General features: G+C 44.9%; 1 protein-coding gene across 1 annotated transcript in view; it reads right to left on the bottom strand.

Annotated features, from left to right (window-relative positions):
* Positions 1–786: 786 nt before the first annotated feature.
* The window catches only part of efnb3b (ephrin-B3b), a 72,252-nt gene continuing 52,608 nt past the window's right edge, over positions 787–20,430 (bottom strand). Inside the window, exons 3-5 of the mRNA XM_034856549.1 lie at positions 9,043–9,135; positions 6,267–6,329; positions 787–2,004 (exon numbers count right to left, since the gene is read on the bottom strand). Coding sequence (XP_034712440.1) covers positions 1,571–2,004; positions 6,267–6,329; positions 9,043–9,135 — 590 coding nt within the window. The 3' untranslated portion in view covers positions 787–1,570. The remainder of the gene's footprint in view (positions 2,005–6,266; positions 6,330–9,042; positions 9,136–20,430) is intronic.

The following is a 20,430-nucleotide window of genomic DNA, read 5'->3' as shown; positions in this document are numbered from 1 at the left end:
CACTTCTGCGTTTGAAAAAAAGCGTTTGAAAAAAAAAAAAATACTTTCATCGATGGTTCTACCTCAACACTTCCACAAACGAGGTCTAAACTTCAAAACTACAGCATAGTACAAGGAGCTATAAAAATATACACAGAGTTCAGAGACCCTAGTAGAGCGGGAGGAGAAAAAGGGAGAGAGGGAGGGAGGGAATGAGAGAGGGAAGAGAGGAAGAGAGACACAACCTCTGTTCTCCAGGAAAATTAAAAAAGGGATTAAATTAATATACAACGCAAAGGGAACAGGAAGGAAACAAGGTCGTTCTAAGTTGTGAAAAACAAAAACAGCAGATAAAAAACATCTAGCAACAGAAGTGTAGTTTAACAGAGTGGGTAAAAATAATAAAACAATAGAAAAAAACATCTAGAAATTATTTACTGGATATTCATATATATAATCTATAAGTGTCGATAGCGATAAAAAATCTCACTTTTTTGATATTCGCTCACTATTTTGTGTTTTGGTATTTAAGACAAGTCTAAACAACGCAATCACACGCAAAGCGTACACACACACACACACACACACACACACACACACACACACACACACACACACACACACACAAACTAAACCCCACACACGCATATGCAAACTCATATGCAAACTTGCTGTACTGAAGCACACTAACTGCACACACACGCGTCTATTGTGGAGCAGCAGCGCCATAATTATTATCCAAGTTGTATGAGCGCACACACACATACACACACACACACACGCACACACATTATTAAAATATACAAGATTCTGAGTGTCAGGATTGGTCAGGCCTCCTCCTCAGGCCTGGGCCTGGTCGCATTGACCGCCGGCCGGGCTTGCTGATTGGCTGAGTCTGAGGCCCTTATTTTTTCAGGAGAAACAAACACAAACAATCTAGAATCCTATTGGTGAGTTAGTGGCAGGGGCCGGTCTCTGGTTGGCTGTTTGAGCACTGAAGGGTGGGGCGGTGGGCTAGGCAGGTATGGCCTCTGGGAATCAGAGTTCTCCGGCGCTAAGTGGGATCAAGGGTGTAGTTTTTCTTTTTTAGTTGTAGTCCTTTTCTTTTTCTTTTTTTCTTTTGTAAAACCTCTCAAGTCCCAATGCCAGGTCCATACTCCTAGAAATAAAGTGTGTTTCCACACACACACATACACACACACTGGCGTTATGGAGACGACTCTTCTTTTCAGCGCGGGTGGGTCTCATTTAGCTCTGAGTTAACAAGAAGGGGGCACTCAGAAGCTCTTGCCCATTGGTGAGGGCCTTGTTAAGAAGGGCTATGCACCGATTGGACTTTGCCCTTAACACACACTTGGCGGCCCAGTTGTGTGAGAATGGGGTGGGGTGGTGTATTCAGCTAGAAACACAACTGTGGACAGGCTCACGGGACAGTGAGTGGGGGGTCCATAGGACAATACTGGTAGTATTGAGGGGTTCAGGGACGGAGCTGTGATGGAGAGCTTTGCTGTGGCTTCATTTGGAGCAGGGGATTGGTTGGTAACGGGGAGAGGGAGGTGGATGTGTCCAGTCGGCCGTAGCAGTGGCCGTCTCATACTTTGTAGTAGATGTTGGCTGGGCTCTGAGGGGGCATCTCTTGGACGATGTAGACGGGGTGTCCGTAGTCTCCGCTCACCTTCTCGTAGTGCGGGCAGTAAGCCGAGTCTGACGTCCGCAGAGGGATGATGATGTCGCTGGGCTCAGAACCGTTGTTGTTGGAGCTGCTGAGGCCCCCGCCCCCTCCGCGCTTGGGGCTGGTGAGCGAGGACAGCGACAGCGGAGGGTGGTGGGTGTCTGAGTGCTTGGCGTGCCGACGCCTGTAACACACGACGCAGATCACAGCCGTTACCAGGAGGAGGAACGCAGAGCCTCCCGCGGCGCCGGCGATGAGGGCGATGTTGGACGGTTGGAGGGGCCCATTCTCCCCGTCGCCCTCGTTTCCAAAACTGTTGGGTCCTCGAGATTGGGTGGAGTTCCCTGCTCCCCCTGAAACAAATCATAGAACACTGTTACTCCAATATCCTCTCACTGGCTGCTTTCAGTGTTTCCTTTTGATTTATACATGCATATCAATCATCAGGAATATACCAGCAATCACACAGCTTGATTTTACAATTTAGGTTTTCATGAGCTTTTAAATACACATACCACTCCTTATGGTTCTGTACCACAATAAGATGAGTAATGTTGCTGGGTAAGCTCTGCTAGTTAAGGTTGCAGAGACGTAACCCAGTGGAATGCAGCAAATCTCACAGACGCTTATATGTGGTCTCTTTATTGATGTAATGAAGTGGATGAAATGGAGAGGGATGGCCGGAGTCTCTGTGTGTGAGAGTTCTGTGCAGTATATACTCTTGTGGACAGCCTGCCTAAGCCACAGTGTGGATCAAGGTAACACACTTTATTTCCCTAACCTTAACAACTGTATTTACTTAGCATTACAGCCAGCCACATGAAGAGATCCTCCCCCGTTCTGCTCCTACCAGCAGACCACACACTCCGCCTGCCTGCCGGCCTTCCTGCAGGCTTGTCCTACTGTCTGTCTTTTTTATCTGTCTGTCTGTCTGCTTATCAAACTGTCTGTCACACATCTTTCTGTTTGTCAGCCCATTGCTCCCTCTGTTGTGAGCCTGCCTGAAAACTAAGATGTTCACAGCCTTGGAGCGCAGAGCTTTCTCTGCAGGAGGTCGGGTCAGAACTCAGCAGGTGAATGATGGTCTGGACGTGTGTGTGTGTGTGTGTGTGTGTGTGTATATGCGTGTATGTGTGTGTGTTTATAGAGTTGGGGGGTGCTATGGCTCTGGCACCGGACCGTGTGAATGTGTGTGGCAAACTAGTTAAAGCCGGTAATGCGAGTCCCTGCTATATAGAGCCTTTGGATTGGTCTATCATTATTCTTGGCACACATCCCTTTCTCTTCTCCCTGTCTGTCGCTCCCCTGCGTCTCCTCCGCTTCCTCGCCCTCCCTTGCTCCGTGGTTCTCTCTATCCTCGGGTTATTGTAGCCGTAATGACCTACCTTGCTCCGAGCTCAGTGCCTAGCAACTCACAACACACATACACGGGCACTGAGATATGGACATACACAACCTTGCAAGGAAAGACATGCAAACACACCTCGACCCCCCCCCTGCACTGGACTGACTCAGTCCAGTGCAATTGACGTCCTAATGCTGGACGTCAATTTTACTTCCTTCTCCTCCTCCCATTTTCTTCCTCCCTCCATTAAGCCAACATCCCTCATTTTCCATCTCCATTATGACTGCAGCCTTTCACCGGAGCTCTTTATTATATCCTCTTCCTTCACCTCTTTTCCGCCGCCTCCTCGTCTCGCTCCCCCTGTTTTCCACTTCTCACCCCCTCCTGTCTTCCTTTTTTTATCACACAAGTTCCGACTTTTACACCTTCTTTTCCCCTTGATCCCACCTTTTTTATTTCATTACTGAATTTATTGAAATAATTTCCCCTCAAGGATACATCCAACAAGTCAGAACAGGTCAAGGTGATGACAGTCTTGTCCTTGCTTTTAAGCCAGCTGTACTTCCTCCTCTTTCACATGGTTAGTTCTATAAATATTTTCTGATATATATATTTGCCTACATTTTTCTGAAACAGTTTAGACACAGACACAATAATTTCCCCCCACCAAACTGTTGCACATTTTATGTAAATATCCGAAAATGTTAACAGAATAAAGTGTGAATCATTGCGTTTTTCCATCAACAAGCTTTCTATGAATACATTCAAGAGGATTTGAGAAGATTGCATACTCTAATTAATGAAGAATCAGTAAATGTGATTCATTATGGCATTTTTAATGCATCCAACATAAGACTGCATATGTTTTTTTTTGGTGAAGTAATTTGTATCCATCCATGTAAACTCCCTGGTGTTTTATAGCAATACAGAGCGGCCTCGGTGTGCACCAAGGCCCCCGTCTAGGCTCGCCCGGGAGACTTTGTGGTTGCATACACTCTTGACACCCTTGCTGTTTCAATTTTTAGTTTTTTGTTGGCAATGGAGTGACAGCATGATATGAATACTTTGTAAAAGAAATCAAATGCTAAACATTAATAAATGTTTACAGTACATGATACAATTTTGAGCAATTTAGCAGTTGTATTACATTTTGCTCCTGAAACGCACCTTTCTGCTGTGATCAGGATAATACATTTATTTTTGGGTCAAAGCAGATATCCAAATCCAACGACACATACTAAAGGTTTGACCCAGATCAAAATCAAAACTGGATTACGTGATCTAATCAGATTTCAGAATCCTCCTTTTCTAGAGTTGAGATCTGTGTGTGGATTTGGGGTGTAATGCAAAGCTACTATATAGTTGTATACTGGCGGTGGGTGCGCTCTATGTTGGAAGCTGTTAAAAAAAATAAAAAATAAAAAAAATAGACTGCTTCATTTGCATTGTGTTAAACCATCATTTATATCACTGTCTTGTTACTGTCATAAGGCGCACAATGCTAGACTTCAATATCAGATCATGAGGTAAAAATAACACCCGTGCAACAGCCAGCTCTACCCTGCACTGCTTACACATTAACCCAATGGCTGACTGTTGGCAGAATAGCCAGTCGGACTGATTGCCTCCCCGAGTTTGTCAAAAAAAAAGTGCTTCTGAACACATCTAATCGAGACTAACTGCCGACAGCAGCTGATTGGACAAACGCGGCACGTGGGTCTGGTTTCTCTGGAAATTTAAAGCCAGACCATAATGGTAGCTTTTTCAGAACACAATCTTATTTTTTACTAAAATAGTTCACTGAAAGGTGTTCCAGAAAACATTTTAAGAAAGAAGTAGGTCGTGCAGTTGCTGAATCTGTCTTCATTTAAGATCGACAAAGGTCAGTTTCAAAGATTATCGCCAGATTTTGAGAGACTGTGGACACGCTCATCTTGCTTGTCATTTCCGGGTTAGCACTCCACCAATCAGATTTGTAATTTGAGTCCGACTGCCGGCAGAGCCCGCCTTCTGACCAAGCATGTCAGATTTGCCACAACCATACCGACGGACGACGGCACCAAACACACCAAACAGACTTGAGTCACGACCTCGGCAGACTGTCCGACGGGCGATTATCAGGTTAGTGAGAAAGGGCCTTACAGTCTTAAGGTGCACCTCTTTTCTATGATTTCCAAACAGAAAAAAATGAGATGCTGTTCATATTTCTCCAAAGAGCTTTATCTGTCCATATCACAATCATGTATTTGTTTACATCCCTTGAGAGGATCAGATGAACAGAGAATGACCAGCAGCGTTCTAGTTATTAGATGAGATAATTCACATGAGGGTTATATATTCTGGCATGAAAGTTGTGTCGGGAGTCAAAACAATGATTTCAGATAAGTGTGTGCTAATATGTTCTTGTGTAAGGTTCAAAAATTGTGTAAAACCCCATTATATGTGCGATGTAAATCAGTCCTGTCCGGTGTTGTTTGTCTTATTCTAGTAAAACACCATGCACTCTTTTGTTGACTTCACACATACATTTCTCACCTATGTGATGAATGGGCAAAGTGTGAACGCCCTGATTCACACATTCGGTATAGTACACAACAACAAAACAAGTGGAAGAAATGAAGACAACGTTGTTCTCTTCCACTGAATGACTTAGAGGTAGAGCATGTGTCTGGCCTCTCTCCATTTCCATCCCCTTGTTCTATTCCCTACTCCTCTTTGCTTTTAAATTATTATTTTGTTTTTCCTCCTTATTTGCCTCCAACTTCTCCCCACTCCGCTCCATCCCTCCCGTCTCTTCTCTCTTCTCTCATCTTTCCGTAATCCTCATTTCTTTCTTTCTCTCTCTCTTGACGGAACTATAGAATCCAGGCCACCCAAACTAATGGCAATAATAACTCTCTGAAATGTCGCTGCCGGTCTAGCCCTCTCTCTTTCTCCCTCTCTCTCTCTCCCTCCTTTTTCTTGTCCTTCTCCCAAGGTAGCTATTAGCCATCCATTCCCCGCCTGCAGCACTTAGCTCGGAGGGCCGGGCGCAGAGACCAGGAGGAGAGGGAAAGAGAGTGTGTGTGTGTGTGGGGAGGGGAGAGAACGAATGATATGGAATTCAATAGAGAGATCCACAGATGTCACCACTGCACATTCTCCATCTGTCGCCTCCTCTCTCCCTCTCCCCGCTGCTTTTCTTTTTATCTACCAGTCTTTTGCGTATTCCCTCCATCCATTACGTGGATGGATCCACTGTGGATTATCTTCATTTGGTCTCCTGCTTACCTGGGTTTCTGCTGGTGGTGCGTACCGCTGGTGGATCCTTCTTTGGAGGCAGTCCATATGGGCCTGTGGAGGAAAAATAAATGTGAAATATGAAGCAGAGTCAGAGACTAGCTTGTACAACAGCCAAGGCTCTTGGAATTGGAACCAAGAAGTGATGTTAGCAATGAAAGAACCAGCCAGAAGGCAAAATAGCAACAGTGGAGCTTTAATAAAGGATTCCCTCCCGTCCATTGTCATTCTAAGAGAGCACATATTGATTGGGCTTCGATGTGCCATGTACGAGCCCTTTTCCATTAGTTTGAATGGGAAACTAAAGAGAGGCCGTTTGTTGTTTTGGCCAGAGTGAATTTACACAAGGCCATAACGGCTTGTAATATGTAGTCGCTAAATCAGGCCATCTGTTTAGCAAGCCCTCAGTAATGGTGATGGCATTGAAGTGCATTTATGCGACACATGCAAACCATGATGCACGCACGCACGCACACACACACACACACACACACACACACACACACACGCACACGCACACGCACACGCACACGCACACGCACACGCACACACCAATTGTATAAGTGCTACTCCTTACTGCTGAAAAAGATGCTTCAGAAAATACTAATTTTGTTCACTTCTGAGCCTTCTGTAGCCAGCAGCCTGCTGCAAGAATAAAGTTTTTATATTTGGATATGACTGTACAGCTTTGCAGCTTATGCAACATTTTAAAAAGAAAGCCTGTTATTGGTCGTTGCAGCAGCAGGGGAGAGAAAAATGGATATGACAATGGGGTGCTTATAGATGAAATGTGCAGCAAACACAAACAGGCACAAACTGGGGAATGTGTGTGTGCGTGCACAGCCATCAACCTACACATACTGACATTTAGAGAAGTGTAAGGATATTGGCTGGCAGCTCCCTCGTGACAGTCAACCTAACAGAAGTTAGGGGCGGTGCTGTCTGGATCAATAGAAACTGCTGTGTGGACAGCAAGGGCTAGTGGAGGGAGGTTCAGGCTGACTATGTGCGTGTGTGTGTGTGTGTGTGTGTGTGTGTGACACTTTCTGTGTGACTCCATGAGACTGTGTGTCAGAGAGCAAGCTAGATAGATAAAGAATAAATAAGAAAAGACAGGTCAATGTATGTGTATGTTTGTGTGTGTGTGTGTGTGTGTGTGTTCCTTGGAGCAAAGCAGAGCGGCCTATCTCATCAGAGATCACCATGAGGCGGCACGTTGCTTATTTAGATGACAAACAACATAGACGTGACCTTTCAGCCGCATAGCAGATAAGACAGAAAGACAGAGAAGAGTGAAAATAACAGGGAGTGGGATTGAGAGGGGAGAGTTGGGAGGAAAGATGGCGAGCAGGAAAAGTGAAAGGGAAGTGATGAGGACAGGGAAAAGGGGAATTTGAAGAAGAAGCGAGCAGTGTTGCATGAATGAAATAGGGGTTAAAAAAAGAAAAAAGGCAAATGCAGAGGCAATAGAGAGATAAGAAGTGGAGGAAGGACAGAGAAGAGAAGAGAAATAGACCAAAGATGAAACAGGGACAGAGAGAAAGGGTAAAAAAAAGATGACAAATAAAAAGATGTGTGTCACAGAGTTGTGTAAAAGTGACAGGAAGGTAGCATTTCCATTGCCCGTGTGTTGAAAAAGCCACAGGGCAGAATGTGTGTGTGTGGTGGTGTTTCTATGGAGCTGGCTGACGATGCTGATCTTATTGGCTGATATAGAGCCACAGCAGCGCCACTTGGCTCTTTGTTGAAGCGCACCTTACAATACACAAGGCCTGATAACACAGGATAGGCTAAAGGATAGAGTGTGTGTTCGTGTGTGTGGGTCTATGTGTGTGAGGGGATCGTATGAAGGACAGGGGCCAATTATGTGTCGGAATGTGCAGGTCAGTGAAAATGCTTAAATGGGCATTTTTTCTGCTGCTTTTCTAAAAAGCCTGCGTGTGAGGGTCATTACCTGGGAATATTTCCCAAACAAATTAGCGTGTTAAGCTACGAGTCATTAAAAATCACTGACTGTGTGCTTTAACACTGAAAGTAATTTTGTTATCGTGCTTTCGCTGGCAGGTAAGCCATGCGGGGACGTGTGTGTATGTGTGAACACCCCAGTTTGTATGTCTGCCCCACAAGCATTTGCGCAATCCCTCCCAGGTGTGAGCTGAGGTTGATACCTGTAATATATATCCCGCAGAGGGATATGCGAGTTTCAATGTGTGTGTGTCCAGCATGAGTCAGTAGTTAAAAGGCAAAGTGAGAAGGGAGTCAACAGGCCTCATTAGAGCTGACTGATCCCACACTTCTCTGCTGTTCTCACCACTTAACAAGCCCTAATATGCTCAGAGAGAACCCAAACGCACAAAGAAGTGATGTACTTTTGTGTGTGTGTGTGTGTGTGTGTGTGTGTGTGTACACGTTAGGTATGTGTGTGTGTGTGTAGGACAGAGGAAGATAAGAGGGATGGTCTTAGAGTGGAAGATGCTGCATGTCAGATGAGGAATCTGCAGATGGGAGATGCGGTGAGATGCGGTGGATTGGAGCTAGTGGCTGTAGCCACAGTGTGTATTAACCGAGCGATTGTGTGCGATGCATGGATTACAATGTGTGTTATGAGCGAGTGTGTAAAGAAGAGTCCATCTGTGGTGGAGCCCATGAGTTGTACTTATAGTCGAGCTTTCGTGTGTGTGTGTGTGTGTGTGTGTGTGTGTGTATGTGTGTGTGTATGTGTGTGTGTGTGAGAAAGTAATGTAGGACAAGAGTTGAGAAGACTTACTCTGCCCCACTTTCAGGACCACCTTCATGCCTTGCGTGGCACACACTCCGCCTCTCATGCTATCCAGGCCTTGACGTGTCCCATCTGACGTAGCTGGAGGGATGGAAACACAAAATGACACAGTGAGCCAAGTAGCAGAGGGTGGTACATATATACAAACGTGTGCGCACACACTGATGCACGCACGCACGCACACACAAACACACACACACACAGAAAACCACACAAATCCACTCTCTCAATTTATACCCGACACCAACAATAGCTTTTATTCATATGGTCAGCCATTCCAGAGTCAGTGAGTGACATTTGGAGAGAGGCAGCGATTTAAAACTCTACCAGAAGCTCTGAAATGTCAAACTACGAGGCGGCAGCACTTTAATAAGTCCTCATTTAGCAGTCCACTGGAATTCATTAACACCCCCGCCACGCTGCATGGACTCAACTGCTTTCAGTCTACTGCAATTGCTGCTCGGGCTGGGAAAAAAGCAGGAGAGGGGGGGTAATCTAGACATGCTGATGGAAAAAAGGGGTGGTAATCCAATCAAGGGCGCATATAAAATAAAATGGAGCCCCTTAGACACAAAACACTGTGTGTAGAGAGAAACTGGACCTGATTGGATATAATGCAGACTGTGTTGAATTAGAGCTCCAATGTTTAATACCCAATACTATCACTGCTTATGTTTTAATTAAGCAAATTACACAGATTTTTTTTTTTTCCATTTAAATTGAGGGACTGATATGTTGATACAGGCAATGAGGGATTTAATATGCTTTTTTTTAAAAGCAATTTTTTACACTGAAGGGAAAAAATGCAACAATTCAATCAGACCAGTAGAGATACAGGGTCACATTTTAATCAGCCTTCTTCTTAACTGAACTGGAATCAAACAAGTGAAGCTAGGAAGGAAGCCAGAGAAGGTCAAGGAGTGCTGACTATAGTAAGTGCACAGGCATCCGGGTGTGTGGCAGGAATAGCTGTAACACTCTAACACTTCTTCTTACATAAAGCATGTCAACGAGTGCATTGAAGATCACTGGTCTACGGCCTGAGGAGGAGGAGGAGGAGGAAGGAACACACAGAATGGAGCGCTCACACAGAATGAGTGGAGTGATAGAGACATATAGAGATATTAAGATGCAGAGACAGACAAAAGAAAGGAGGACAGAAAGAGGAGGCGAGGAGTGAAGAGATGAGTCACTCATTTGTACACAACTGTTTTAATCATCACAGAGCTTTTGGATCCCAATGAACGTTGATGTATAGCGTCTGTGGCTCGTAAAAAAGACAGCAACACATCCTTCCTTCCACCAACCCGCACAACACCCCTGCACACACTAGCCGCCTATTCTGATTTTCCCCATTAAGGCCCCCCTGGGCTAACCCTCACCTTGTCTCCTTAAAGAAATATTTTAAAAAATTACCCCCCCCCCCCCCATCTCTTCGCCACTTTGCTTCAGGCTACAGATTAGCCTGTCTGAAATGTGGCAGAGACGGAGGGATGGCGGATGGCTCGGGAGAGAGAAGTGTGAAAAAGAGGCAGCTTTACTTCTAACACCTCCGCCACTCGCTGTCCCTCTCTCTGTGCAGGATGCAGAGTGTGAAAGCAGAAGGAGGAGAGAAGCAGGCGGGGGTCATGGCGAACCGCAGTCTGGTGGAAAAGCCAGGAGACAAAATGGATGAAGGTTTAAATAAAGCGCTGGGAAAAAGTTTGCACGTTCAAGTTTATTCACCTTGCTATGTTACCAAAGCCTTTTGAAGGCTAGTAGTGTGTGTATTTCAGGCCTGTGTGTGATTACTACGAAAGTGTGTACACAGAGTGTAAATTGTAATTTCTCCACTGGGGATTAATAAACAAATAAAAAAAATAAAAGAAATTAACAAACTAATTGTTAGAAAAAGCACTAAATCACATCCTTAATTACATATTCTCGTCCAGAGGTATAGTGCATGGAAACAAAATGAAAAAAATGACAAAATGATTTAAAATGTATCATCTATCTCAATTCTCTTAAAGCCAGAAATCCTGCCAATGCATGCCAGGGCAGTGCAGAATGGGACTGATATGGGCGAGAGTGAAGCCGCTCTGATCGGAGGAATGGGTGGAGGGTGGACTTAATACCCTCAACTGGTCTTGAGAGAGAGAAGGACGGAGGACTGTGATTCCTGAGAGTAATAACTCCTGACACACGCAGGAGGACAAGAAGGTGACGGGAGACGAGGGAGGTGAGGAAGACGAGTGCGAGGAAAGGAGGATGAGGCCGTGCAGGGAAGTGAGGCGGGGAGACTGATTGCCTGTGACAAGCTGTTGGTGATATGATGGGGACAGGAGACTTTGGAGATGACCCCAGTGGACACAGGGAGGAGGAGGAGGAGGAGGAGGAGGAGGAGGAGGAGGAGGAGGAGGAGGAGGAGGAGGAGGAGGAGGAGGAGGAGGAGGAGGAGGAGGGAGGAGTAGGCGGAGGAGGGAGGGAAGAAAATAAGATTTATAGAAAGAGGAGGAAAGTGGTAGAACAGAGAGAAAGTAGAAGAGTTAAAAACAGAAAGTAAGGAAAGAGTTTAAATGACATGATTGATGGCAGAGAGGTAAAAGACTCTAATGTTTCCATTATGGAAGAGTGGAGCAGTAATGGATACAAAGAAGAGGGAACTGGGGAACCAAATTGAACCAGGAGAGCCTCCATATGTGTGATTTTGCAAATGCAAGTTCTTTTTTTTAACATCATAATCAACAGGTCACAAATATCACAGGGGGCAATTTTTGTTAAAACTGTGAACTGTATCACGACAAATCCTCTCAAATCCATTAGCCGTGTTACAGGTGCCACTATTTCTGTGAATTTCTATTTCACAGGAACAAAGTGAACAAAGAGATCATAGCTGCTTTGTCCTTGGATCGGAAATATCCCCACGCAATCTTGGTTGCTAAACACTGGAAATGCGGAATACTTCCTTGCGTTTGAAGGGGAGGGGGGCGGAAAACAGATATCACCAAATCAAGGTAGACGTAATCACAAAACATCTGCGAAATCCTGATGAGAGACAGAGATGAGAATGGCGTGCCTCAACTCTTTCTCACCTCACTTTGGGAGGACAGCGAGAGAGAGAAAAAGGAGTGGGGAGGAGTGTATGGAGCAATTTGGGATGAGATAAGAGGAGAAAGGAGGAGGACAGTGAGAAAGAGAGAAAGAGGGAGACGGGAGGGAGAGAAAGGATGAGTAATTGAGACAATGATCAGCAGTGATGGAGGGGATGTGAAGCGCCAGAGGACGGAGGAGAGGAAGGGCGTCGCTCCGCCACCCTCGATTGTCAGGAAGACAGGAGGGAGAGGCGGAGGAAGTGGAAAAACTTAATTAATGAAATAATACCGCAGTCAACCTCAATCAGACGGCACAGCGCCGAGGCTGTGCACACAAGGAGGCAGGCAGCCAGGCCGGCCGGGGGGGGGGCGGGGGGGGGGGAGAGTGTGTATCCAGTCTATAGAAAAGATCGCACCTCGGATGGGAGTTCTTCTCTGTGTCGGTCTTGTTATTACTGAGGTCAGCACCGGGCCAAACCTTTTCTCTGCCTCCAGTTATGTAAAAGTGGAAGACGGCTCCCTTGGAATAGGAGCTGCAAGATATATCTTCTTTTTTTTTTAATCGTAATCGCGACCAACTTGCACAATAAACACATCGCAAAAGACTGGGGCATATCGCGAAAGACACTCTGAGATTTTAATGTTGGTTGAAAAGAAAATATCAGTAGAAAACTGCACTTTAAAATGTTAGTGTCTTTTTTTGTGGTGCCTATTATATTCAATTCAATGTTCAATAAAAGAACGTTGGAAATGATTTCTCTCCATTTGTTTTAAATTCAACAAGCAATTTGTTGTATTTTAGCAGAGAATTGGAAACAGCAGAAAGACAGAGCTGAGTACACTTTAATATCTGTTTATTTATCCCAAGTTATATCGTTATCGCATATTTTCCTCATATTGTGCAGCCGTAACTGGAATCATATCTCACATCTTTCATTCATTCAGGGATTTAAACTCTACTGTTGGACATGCGTTCAGCTCTATATTGCCTGTCAGCTGCTGCAGTGGACTATGCAAAGCGACTTTATTTGCATGAAGAAGCAGCCCAGGCCTCAATGTTTGCCATCCCACTCGATCCCTCCCACTCCTGTGGTGTGTTTTGCAATCCTGGTTATACATGGTTATAAATATTCCATACATGATGAGTGACAGCTGGCCTCCTGCAGCAAAAACACTTGCTCCTATGTGAGTGATGTGAATTTGTGTACATGGTGATTTTGGTATTTCCATCACATCCTTCTTTCTACTTAGGGACACGACTCACGTTTCACTTTGCTCAAAAGTCACAAGAAGTGCTTTCTTATTGCCTGATTTCAAGTATTTCTGTTTAAAATGTTTCTTTTGCAGAGCAACATCTTGTATTCTATCCAGGTTTTGGTGCGATGTGCTCCAAGGTCGCATTATCAACCACTCAAAGTGGGCAACATACCCCAGGGCCCTGCAACCGCAGGGGCCCGCAATGTTAAAAACGGTTTAAGAATATCCACAATAAATAACAGTATCAAATGAAAAGATAAGTGGCTATAACTGGGTCACTTAATCCTCAGGTCTTGTCTTGTTGAGGTTCCAGGTGCCCAAGGGCGTCGGTTTTAGAGGTAGGGGTGCACATCAAGTCAAGGTATCAGTCTTGAGCTGGTTTGGGATTTCCAAAATAATGGTAGTCTAACAAAAAGATGAAACTAGGGGCCCCAGGCAGATTAATGCCCCTTGAGACGTAATGAAGCTGCAGGTTATTCATGTTAGGCGTGATTATGGTGGAGCTCTACTGCTGTGTGTTCAAATACTGTATGTGTGTGCTATTGCAACAGTCCAAGCTCGCTACTGTACCACACACACACACACACACACACAAACACACACACACACACACACACACACATACACACACACACACACACACACTCAAAGTGGGGACATCTCTTCTGATAACAGCTAGATTAAAGGAAACAAAACTGAGAAAAACGCAGATTAAACACCAAACTGAGTGAAGAAACACTCAAACAAGGGCCAAGAAGGAACAAAGCTTTCTTGCTCCCGCTGTGCTATCTCACGTTCCACGTGCACAACAGCACCCCCGCTAGCCTCTGGTGTGTCATGGTATGTTAGCCAAGTCAGGTTAACGAACCCAATAATCACAAATGCAAATGAAACCTGAGAACCACTATTGGAAGTGGGTGTTTTTGTTTTGCCCCAGGTACACTGGTGCATGCTAAGCCTGGAGTGGTTTGAGTGTGTACGCCTCTGTGTGCGTTTGTGTCTATGTGTGTGTAAAGTGCTACCATCTGTGCAAATCAACCAATGTGTTGCTTCACAGCAGCTTTAAAAATCCCCAGTTTAGTTCCACTTGTTTGGGTTTTGGACCACATTCTTCAAAAACAACCACGATACTAAGTTTGTCACTTGGGTGGACTGGGAAGTGTGTGTGTGTGTGTGTGTTTGTGCGCCTGTGTGTGGGTGGGTGTGTGCGTGTGAGTGCAGAGGGCACTTGGGGGTGGGATTTACAGTTGCTTTCCTGTTTAAATTTGTAGTCCTCACTCTCCAGAGGCTCTATGTGCTCCATGTGTGTCATCCTGATGATGAAGAGCATATAACCCGATCCTCTCTCTCTTAAGGCGAAGCTTAAGGATTCATTCTCTCCCTCTCCTCCTCCCCGCGTCCTAGCTCCCCCACCCAAAAAAAATAAAATAAACCTGGATCTTGGCATCGAAATTTCCTGTAACTAAAACGTCTTCATAAATCTCCTACGATGCTTTTATAACCTGGCTATGACGCATTGACGAAGCTATCACAAGCCATTACCTTGCGGTGGCGGCGAAGAGGGGAAAATGCATTAAGTTGTGTACTGAAACAGAACAGGCCTTATTTTAGCTCCCCCTCGAAAAAAAACACACACCAACCAAGTATTATTTTCACATTCCACCTCCAAATACACAGCACACTACATTAATTCCAACATAGCATTAGGTTTTCCAAACTTTTCTTTCTGCAAAGCGTGCAGGTTTCTTGTTCTATTGTTGCAGACAAAGGCCCACTGTTGACTGTGTTGTGGTAGCACTTGATCCACAAATGGGAGCGGCTACAAACAAGGACAGCACAAAAAAGACGTCTGCATGTTTGGCGCCTCTGTTGCGCGACGTCGTGATGGCATGTGTTTTTTGGAGCCGGGACAAGAATGATGTTTGTCACACGAGGTAATGTGAGAACGGGAGGAGAACAGTGCTGACAGAAATCGGTAAAACATTGGCTTGTTTTTCCTCTTACACCAACACAGGCTGCAGGGTGCTTTGAATGGGAAGAGCACAAACTCATGGCACTTAAGGATAGTTTGGACTATGGTTACCGTTTACATTTTTTTTAATCTGACCCATTCAATACTTAAAGATTCAGATAAATCTAATTATTTTACCGCCAAAAGTGCCAAAACCAATTAAAGCCACATTTCTCATTTCTGCAACTGGCTGATTCCTTAATGAGAACTCTTCATTTTAATTTCTAGTCTGTAATAATGTGATTAAAGTATGACATTTATACTTATATACTATAACCTAGTATAAAATAAACTTACTAATGCGATGTGTGCCATTTTTAGCCTTGTTTTTTGCCCATGTTTGTGTGAGAGAGCACCAGTGGCGACGCGACCTGGACAGGTCAACATTGGGAGACAAGTCATGGTCACAGGTTGAACTCACATGATGTGTCACATGCTGACCACACACACACACACAATCTCACACAAGCCCCCAATTTCACACATGCCTCCACAGTGGACACCATTACCTCTAAACCCTGGACCTGTCATAGTGGAGCTAGCACACACACAATCCACAGGGGAAAATGATCTCAGTGTTTTTACTTGCGTGCGGTTCATATCTCTTTAGTGCCCGATGACATTTTAATTCTCAGCAGTTATTCGCTTTCAATCCATCCTGTTCTACTACAATCACCCGCCCCTTCCCCGCCATTCTATTCTCCCTCTTTCTCTCCTCTACCCCTCCCTCCCTCTGTCTCTCCTTCCCGTGCCCATGCACTTGGAGGGTGGGCAACTCAGAATCACATCGTATTAACCTCCAGCACCAAAACACACACAACAAACTGGGCCAGCAGAGCGCCCCCCCCCCAACACCAGGAGTGTTGGAAGTCAGTAGTTGGTAGGCATAAAACACAGAGGTAGATTTCTTCACATTCATTCGAACGTTAATTAAAAGGCGAGAAACAAATCGTGGACGAGCAAATACAAAAAGTCTGACTGCCTGATTCCGAAAAAAATCCTCGGTGGATAAATGTGATTGCCAGAGCATAGACATCCAAAAGAAAGGCTAGCACAAAGCAAGGGAAGAAAAAAAGAGTAAAAGAAAAGAGGGAGCCATTAAAAAGAGGCCTAGTGTAGTGGCTGAGCCTTGTGTAACGTCAGTAAAGTGCTAGCCATGTAGGACGGTCAAGACCAATGTTCCTTACAACTGGGTCAACGTTTCCTTCCTGGGGCAGAGAGGGCATTCTGTGTCTGTCTATGTGTTTGTGTGTGTGTGTGTGTGTGTGTGTATGAGTTGTGTGTGAGTGTTTGTGTGCCTGTTAACTTCCACAAACCTGACAGAAACTGCTATCCCTGCAATCCCTGTCAAGTGCACCTCGGAGTGGACCACCATGCATATTGAATGAATACTTCAATGACTACTTATCAATACTTAATGAATAGTTATCAGTGAATCCCTGAGTGACTTCTATAGCACTGATTTTTTTCCTTCTTCTTCTTCTAAAGGCTTTTAAAAAAGGCATGCGGAGCGTTTTTAGATGCAGCTCAGTGCTACGTAACGCAGCCCAACACCGGCGGGGCAGACAGAAGGAGGCTGAGCGGCCCCGGGAGTTCACGGTCGCGTTTCAATGTCTGAATGTGAGATTTTCCAGTGCCGGCTGAGGTGATTTGCTGCAGTCGCACAGAATGAGAAGTAACACTTGAAGCCATCGCAAGGAATCTGGCTGACGGCAGATCCTGATGTGTGCGTGTCCTTGTCTGGTGGCATGTGTCCGTCTTAGGGTTTGTGTGTGCTTGTGGGTAGCTGTTCTGCATTATATCAGCCACTAGATTGGAGGCCTGGAGAAATGGGTCAGCGCCAGCCTCGTCGTTTGCTCTTGCTGTCTCTCCTGCTCTTTTCTCATGTTTTTTTTTTTTTCTTTTATTCCCAAGTCGCTCCCAGAATAAAAACGAAACACCTCCGGTTGTCCACTCCTCCCACGGCTGCCTGGATCTGGGTTAAACCAGTGAAGTCCATCACTCTCTTTCCCCGCCTACTCCTCTTTCTTTTTCCAATTAAGGTGAAACACTTGCGGTCTCCTGACATTAAGATTGAAGAACATTCTTATGATTAACAATGATGATGTTGATGAATGTAAATTTGCCATGTCACAGAGAATTTCCACCGTACGTCTGCGTCGTCTTCACTCTCCCTAGCTCAGGGCCTGGCTCATAGTGACTGGAGCTAAGTGTTTTGTCAGGTGGTGGCACGCACACGCACACACCTGTTGCAAAAACAGGTGGAGGGGGTGAGACACAGGAAACAGGATATCATAACTAATACTACTGAAGAGATTTCGCCCTCTCCCTTTCTTACATTAATGCTCCCATCATTTATCCTGTTGTCTAGTTTTTGGGCCAGTAAGTTGCCCTCAAAACCCTCCCCTCCACTCTCCCATGAACGCGCGCACACACACACAAACACACGTGTGTGAGTGCTCAATCACCACACAAAAGCCCTCAGTCTCACATTAGCCTGATTTACTGTCTCAATTTAAGCATGAGTTCTGTGCAGCGAAGAGGAAAACAGGCGACAACGTCACCTAACTCCTGTCACTTTGTCATACTTTCATCACAGGGGAGGAGGGGAGAAAATAAAAGCAGCAGTCCGTTGCAGCAATCGCTCTCATCTCCAGTAGCTTTCCCTCCTCTCAAACATTTCCCTCTGCCTCTCCTTTCAATTACTGCCTTTATGTTTCCAGCCTTCCTGCTGTCCCCCTCTTTGTAGTGGCTTCCTCTCAGGCAGAACCTAACTGTGACATTGTCTGTCATTGCAGGATTACAGCATTGGCACCTGGCCACAAACATGCCGAAGACGCGGAAGAGGCGACCCGACGCCGCACGCGATCTGCTCTGCCACGGGGTTCAAACCCTTCAACGGGAAAACAACTCAGGAAACACTGCATGTATCTAAAGAGAAAACTTCCCTTCTGAGTTGTCAGATTCCCTTAAAAATAAGTGACTTTGAGTCAACTTTGTAGCTGATGGTGACTTTTAGACAATGGAGATACTGCTGAAGAATTGGCATGACACTGTTTAAGGAGCGAAGAGAATACACTTTGACCCTCATGGTTATTCTTGGAGTCATTCATTGGAGGATATTTTGTATCTACCACATCTATTCCTTTTCAAAGCAAAAATAAAATAGTAAAAAATAGCAGTGTTCCCTTGAAATGATATGCCTTACAAAACACTTTGAACTGCATCATGTCCACTAAACACTGGCTAATCTCCATTTTAATAACATCAATCATCAAATCTATAAGTAATTGTGAGATTATATAAAACCTCTCTGAAGGACAGGCTGTCTAATAACGCCGGGCCTATTTCTTGCTTTTGGGTTTGATATCTGGGTTAGGCTTCTTTTTGGTGAAATAAAAATTGGGAAACAGGGAGGGAAGAGAAGTTGCTTAACTGAAGGACAAACGTCTAGTGAAACAAGAAAGAAAAAAGAAAGAAAAAAAGAGGGAAGTGGGTCAACGGTCTGAAGGGAGGAACGTGACAGCGATCTGTGACATGTAGCAGGAGAGAAAGTAAGCGAAAGCAAGTGGGAAGATGGCGGCGGGGAGAGGGGAGGGGTTTCTAAATTAAGAAGAAGGGAAGCAGAAGGGTGTGAAAGAGGAGAAGGAGGACGAGTGAGGGTGAAAAATGTGAGAGAAAGATGGGAAAAGACAGAGTCCATGGGAGGCAGGAGCTGAAAATGCCCTCAAAATGACTGTTACTCCTTTCTGTGTGATATTAATGGCAAATGTCAAAGACCCCAGAACATACTGGAGGTAAGGTCCCCTAAACACACACACACACACACAGACACACACACACACACACACACACAAACAGATTTTCCCCTTTAGACAATGACTTTTTGAAGGGAGGCAGTGAAGGAGTGGGCCTGCAAAGGAGCTGTACATCTTAAAGACTGTAATTACACATAACTGTCAGTCTAATTAAGGATTTTAATGAACTCCTTGAGAGCTCAGAAAGGACAAAAACCTCCAGCCGCTGGAACGTGTGCGTTATTGTTTGTGTGTCTTGATGTGTGTGATAAATGATGCTCTCGAGGAAGAACGTGTGGATAAACAGCATCCCAATCAAACATTTTAATGAGCCTGAGTTCAGCTTTGAGGTCCACCGTCTAATAAACATGCATACCTGGGTCTCTCATCTCCTATTGCATCTCTCACACACACACACACACACACACACACACACAAGCACACACACACACAAACACACACACACATTTCCTGTCGCACCCTCTATGGTGATAAAGTGTCAATGCCCTGCCCACTGCTACGCGTGACTGGACCTATAGGAAAGACCTTTGAAACAATTGGATTTGCCATTAAGGAAAGCCTTACTTACGTTTGTATCTAATCTGCATTATACATCATTAAGCTTAGCTGCTTAAACTCTTGGCTGCACTCTGCTGTTGGCTGGCCTGGTTAAAGAAAATAGATTGCACTCAAAGGCTGACGTTAGCAAAATGGTGGGTCTTAATCTAGGGGCAGATACAGAATCAACTCTTGTTTGATTTTGGGTGGGCGAGCTAAATTGTGTATACTGATAACTACGGGTAATTTGTAAAGAATCAAAGATTATTTTTGCTACCTACTCCTGATGGTATAAGTAACTCAACACAATTGAACACTACTATCATTCTATAATCCTCACTTTAAAATTAGCATTTCTTTTGATGGCAGGGGCCACAGCCACCACCATTCATTTAAGGGCCCAAACTCACATATCAAGAAACACTGGAGACATGGAAAAAAGTCTCTCTTCTCTTTCTCCCTTAACTTTCCTTCTTTCATTCCATGCCTTTCTTAAACCAGCGGCTATGTCATGGACTGTGAACACAAACCACACACACACAGAAGCACTTTAAACCTGGCTCAGTTTTAGTGTTTAAATGCAGCAGCCAAGACACAATCCTGACGAGCACGGCGGTCCTTCTAATGGATCAACACAGATTCAATTCAATGGACCAGTGTGTGTGTATGCTTGCCTTAAATG

Source organism: Etheostoma cragini, chromosome 19 (genome assembly GCF_013103735.1).
Source record: "Etheostoma cragini isolate CJK2018 chromosome 19, CSU_Ecrag_1.0, whole genome shotgun sequence".
Lineage (NCBI taxonomy): Eukaryota > Metazoa > Chordata > Actinopteri > Perciformes > Percidae > Etheostoma > Etheostoma cragini.
The sequence above is the reverse complement of the archived record's forward strand: the minus strand, read 5'-3'. Positions and strand labels throughout refer to the sequence as shown.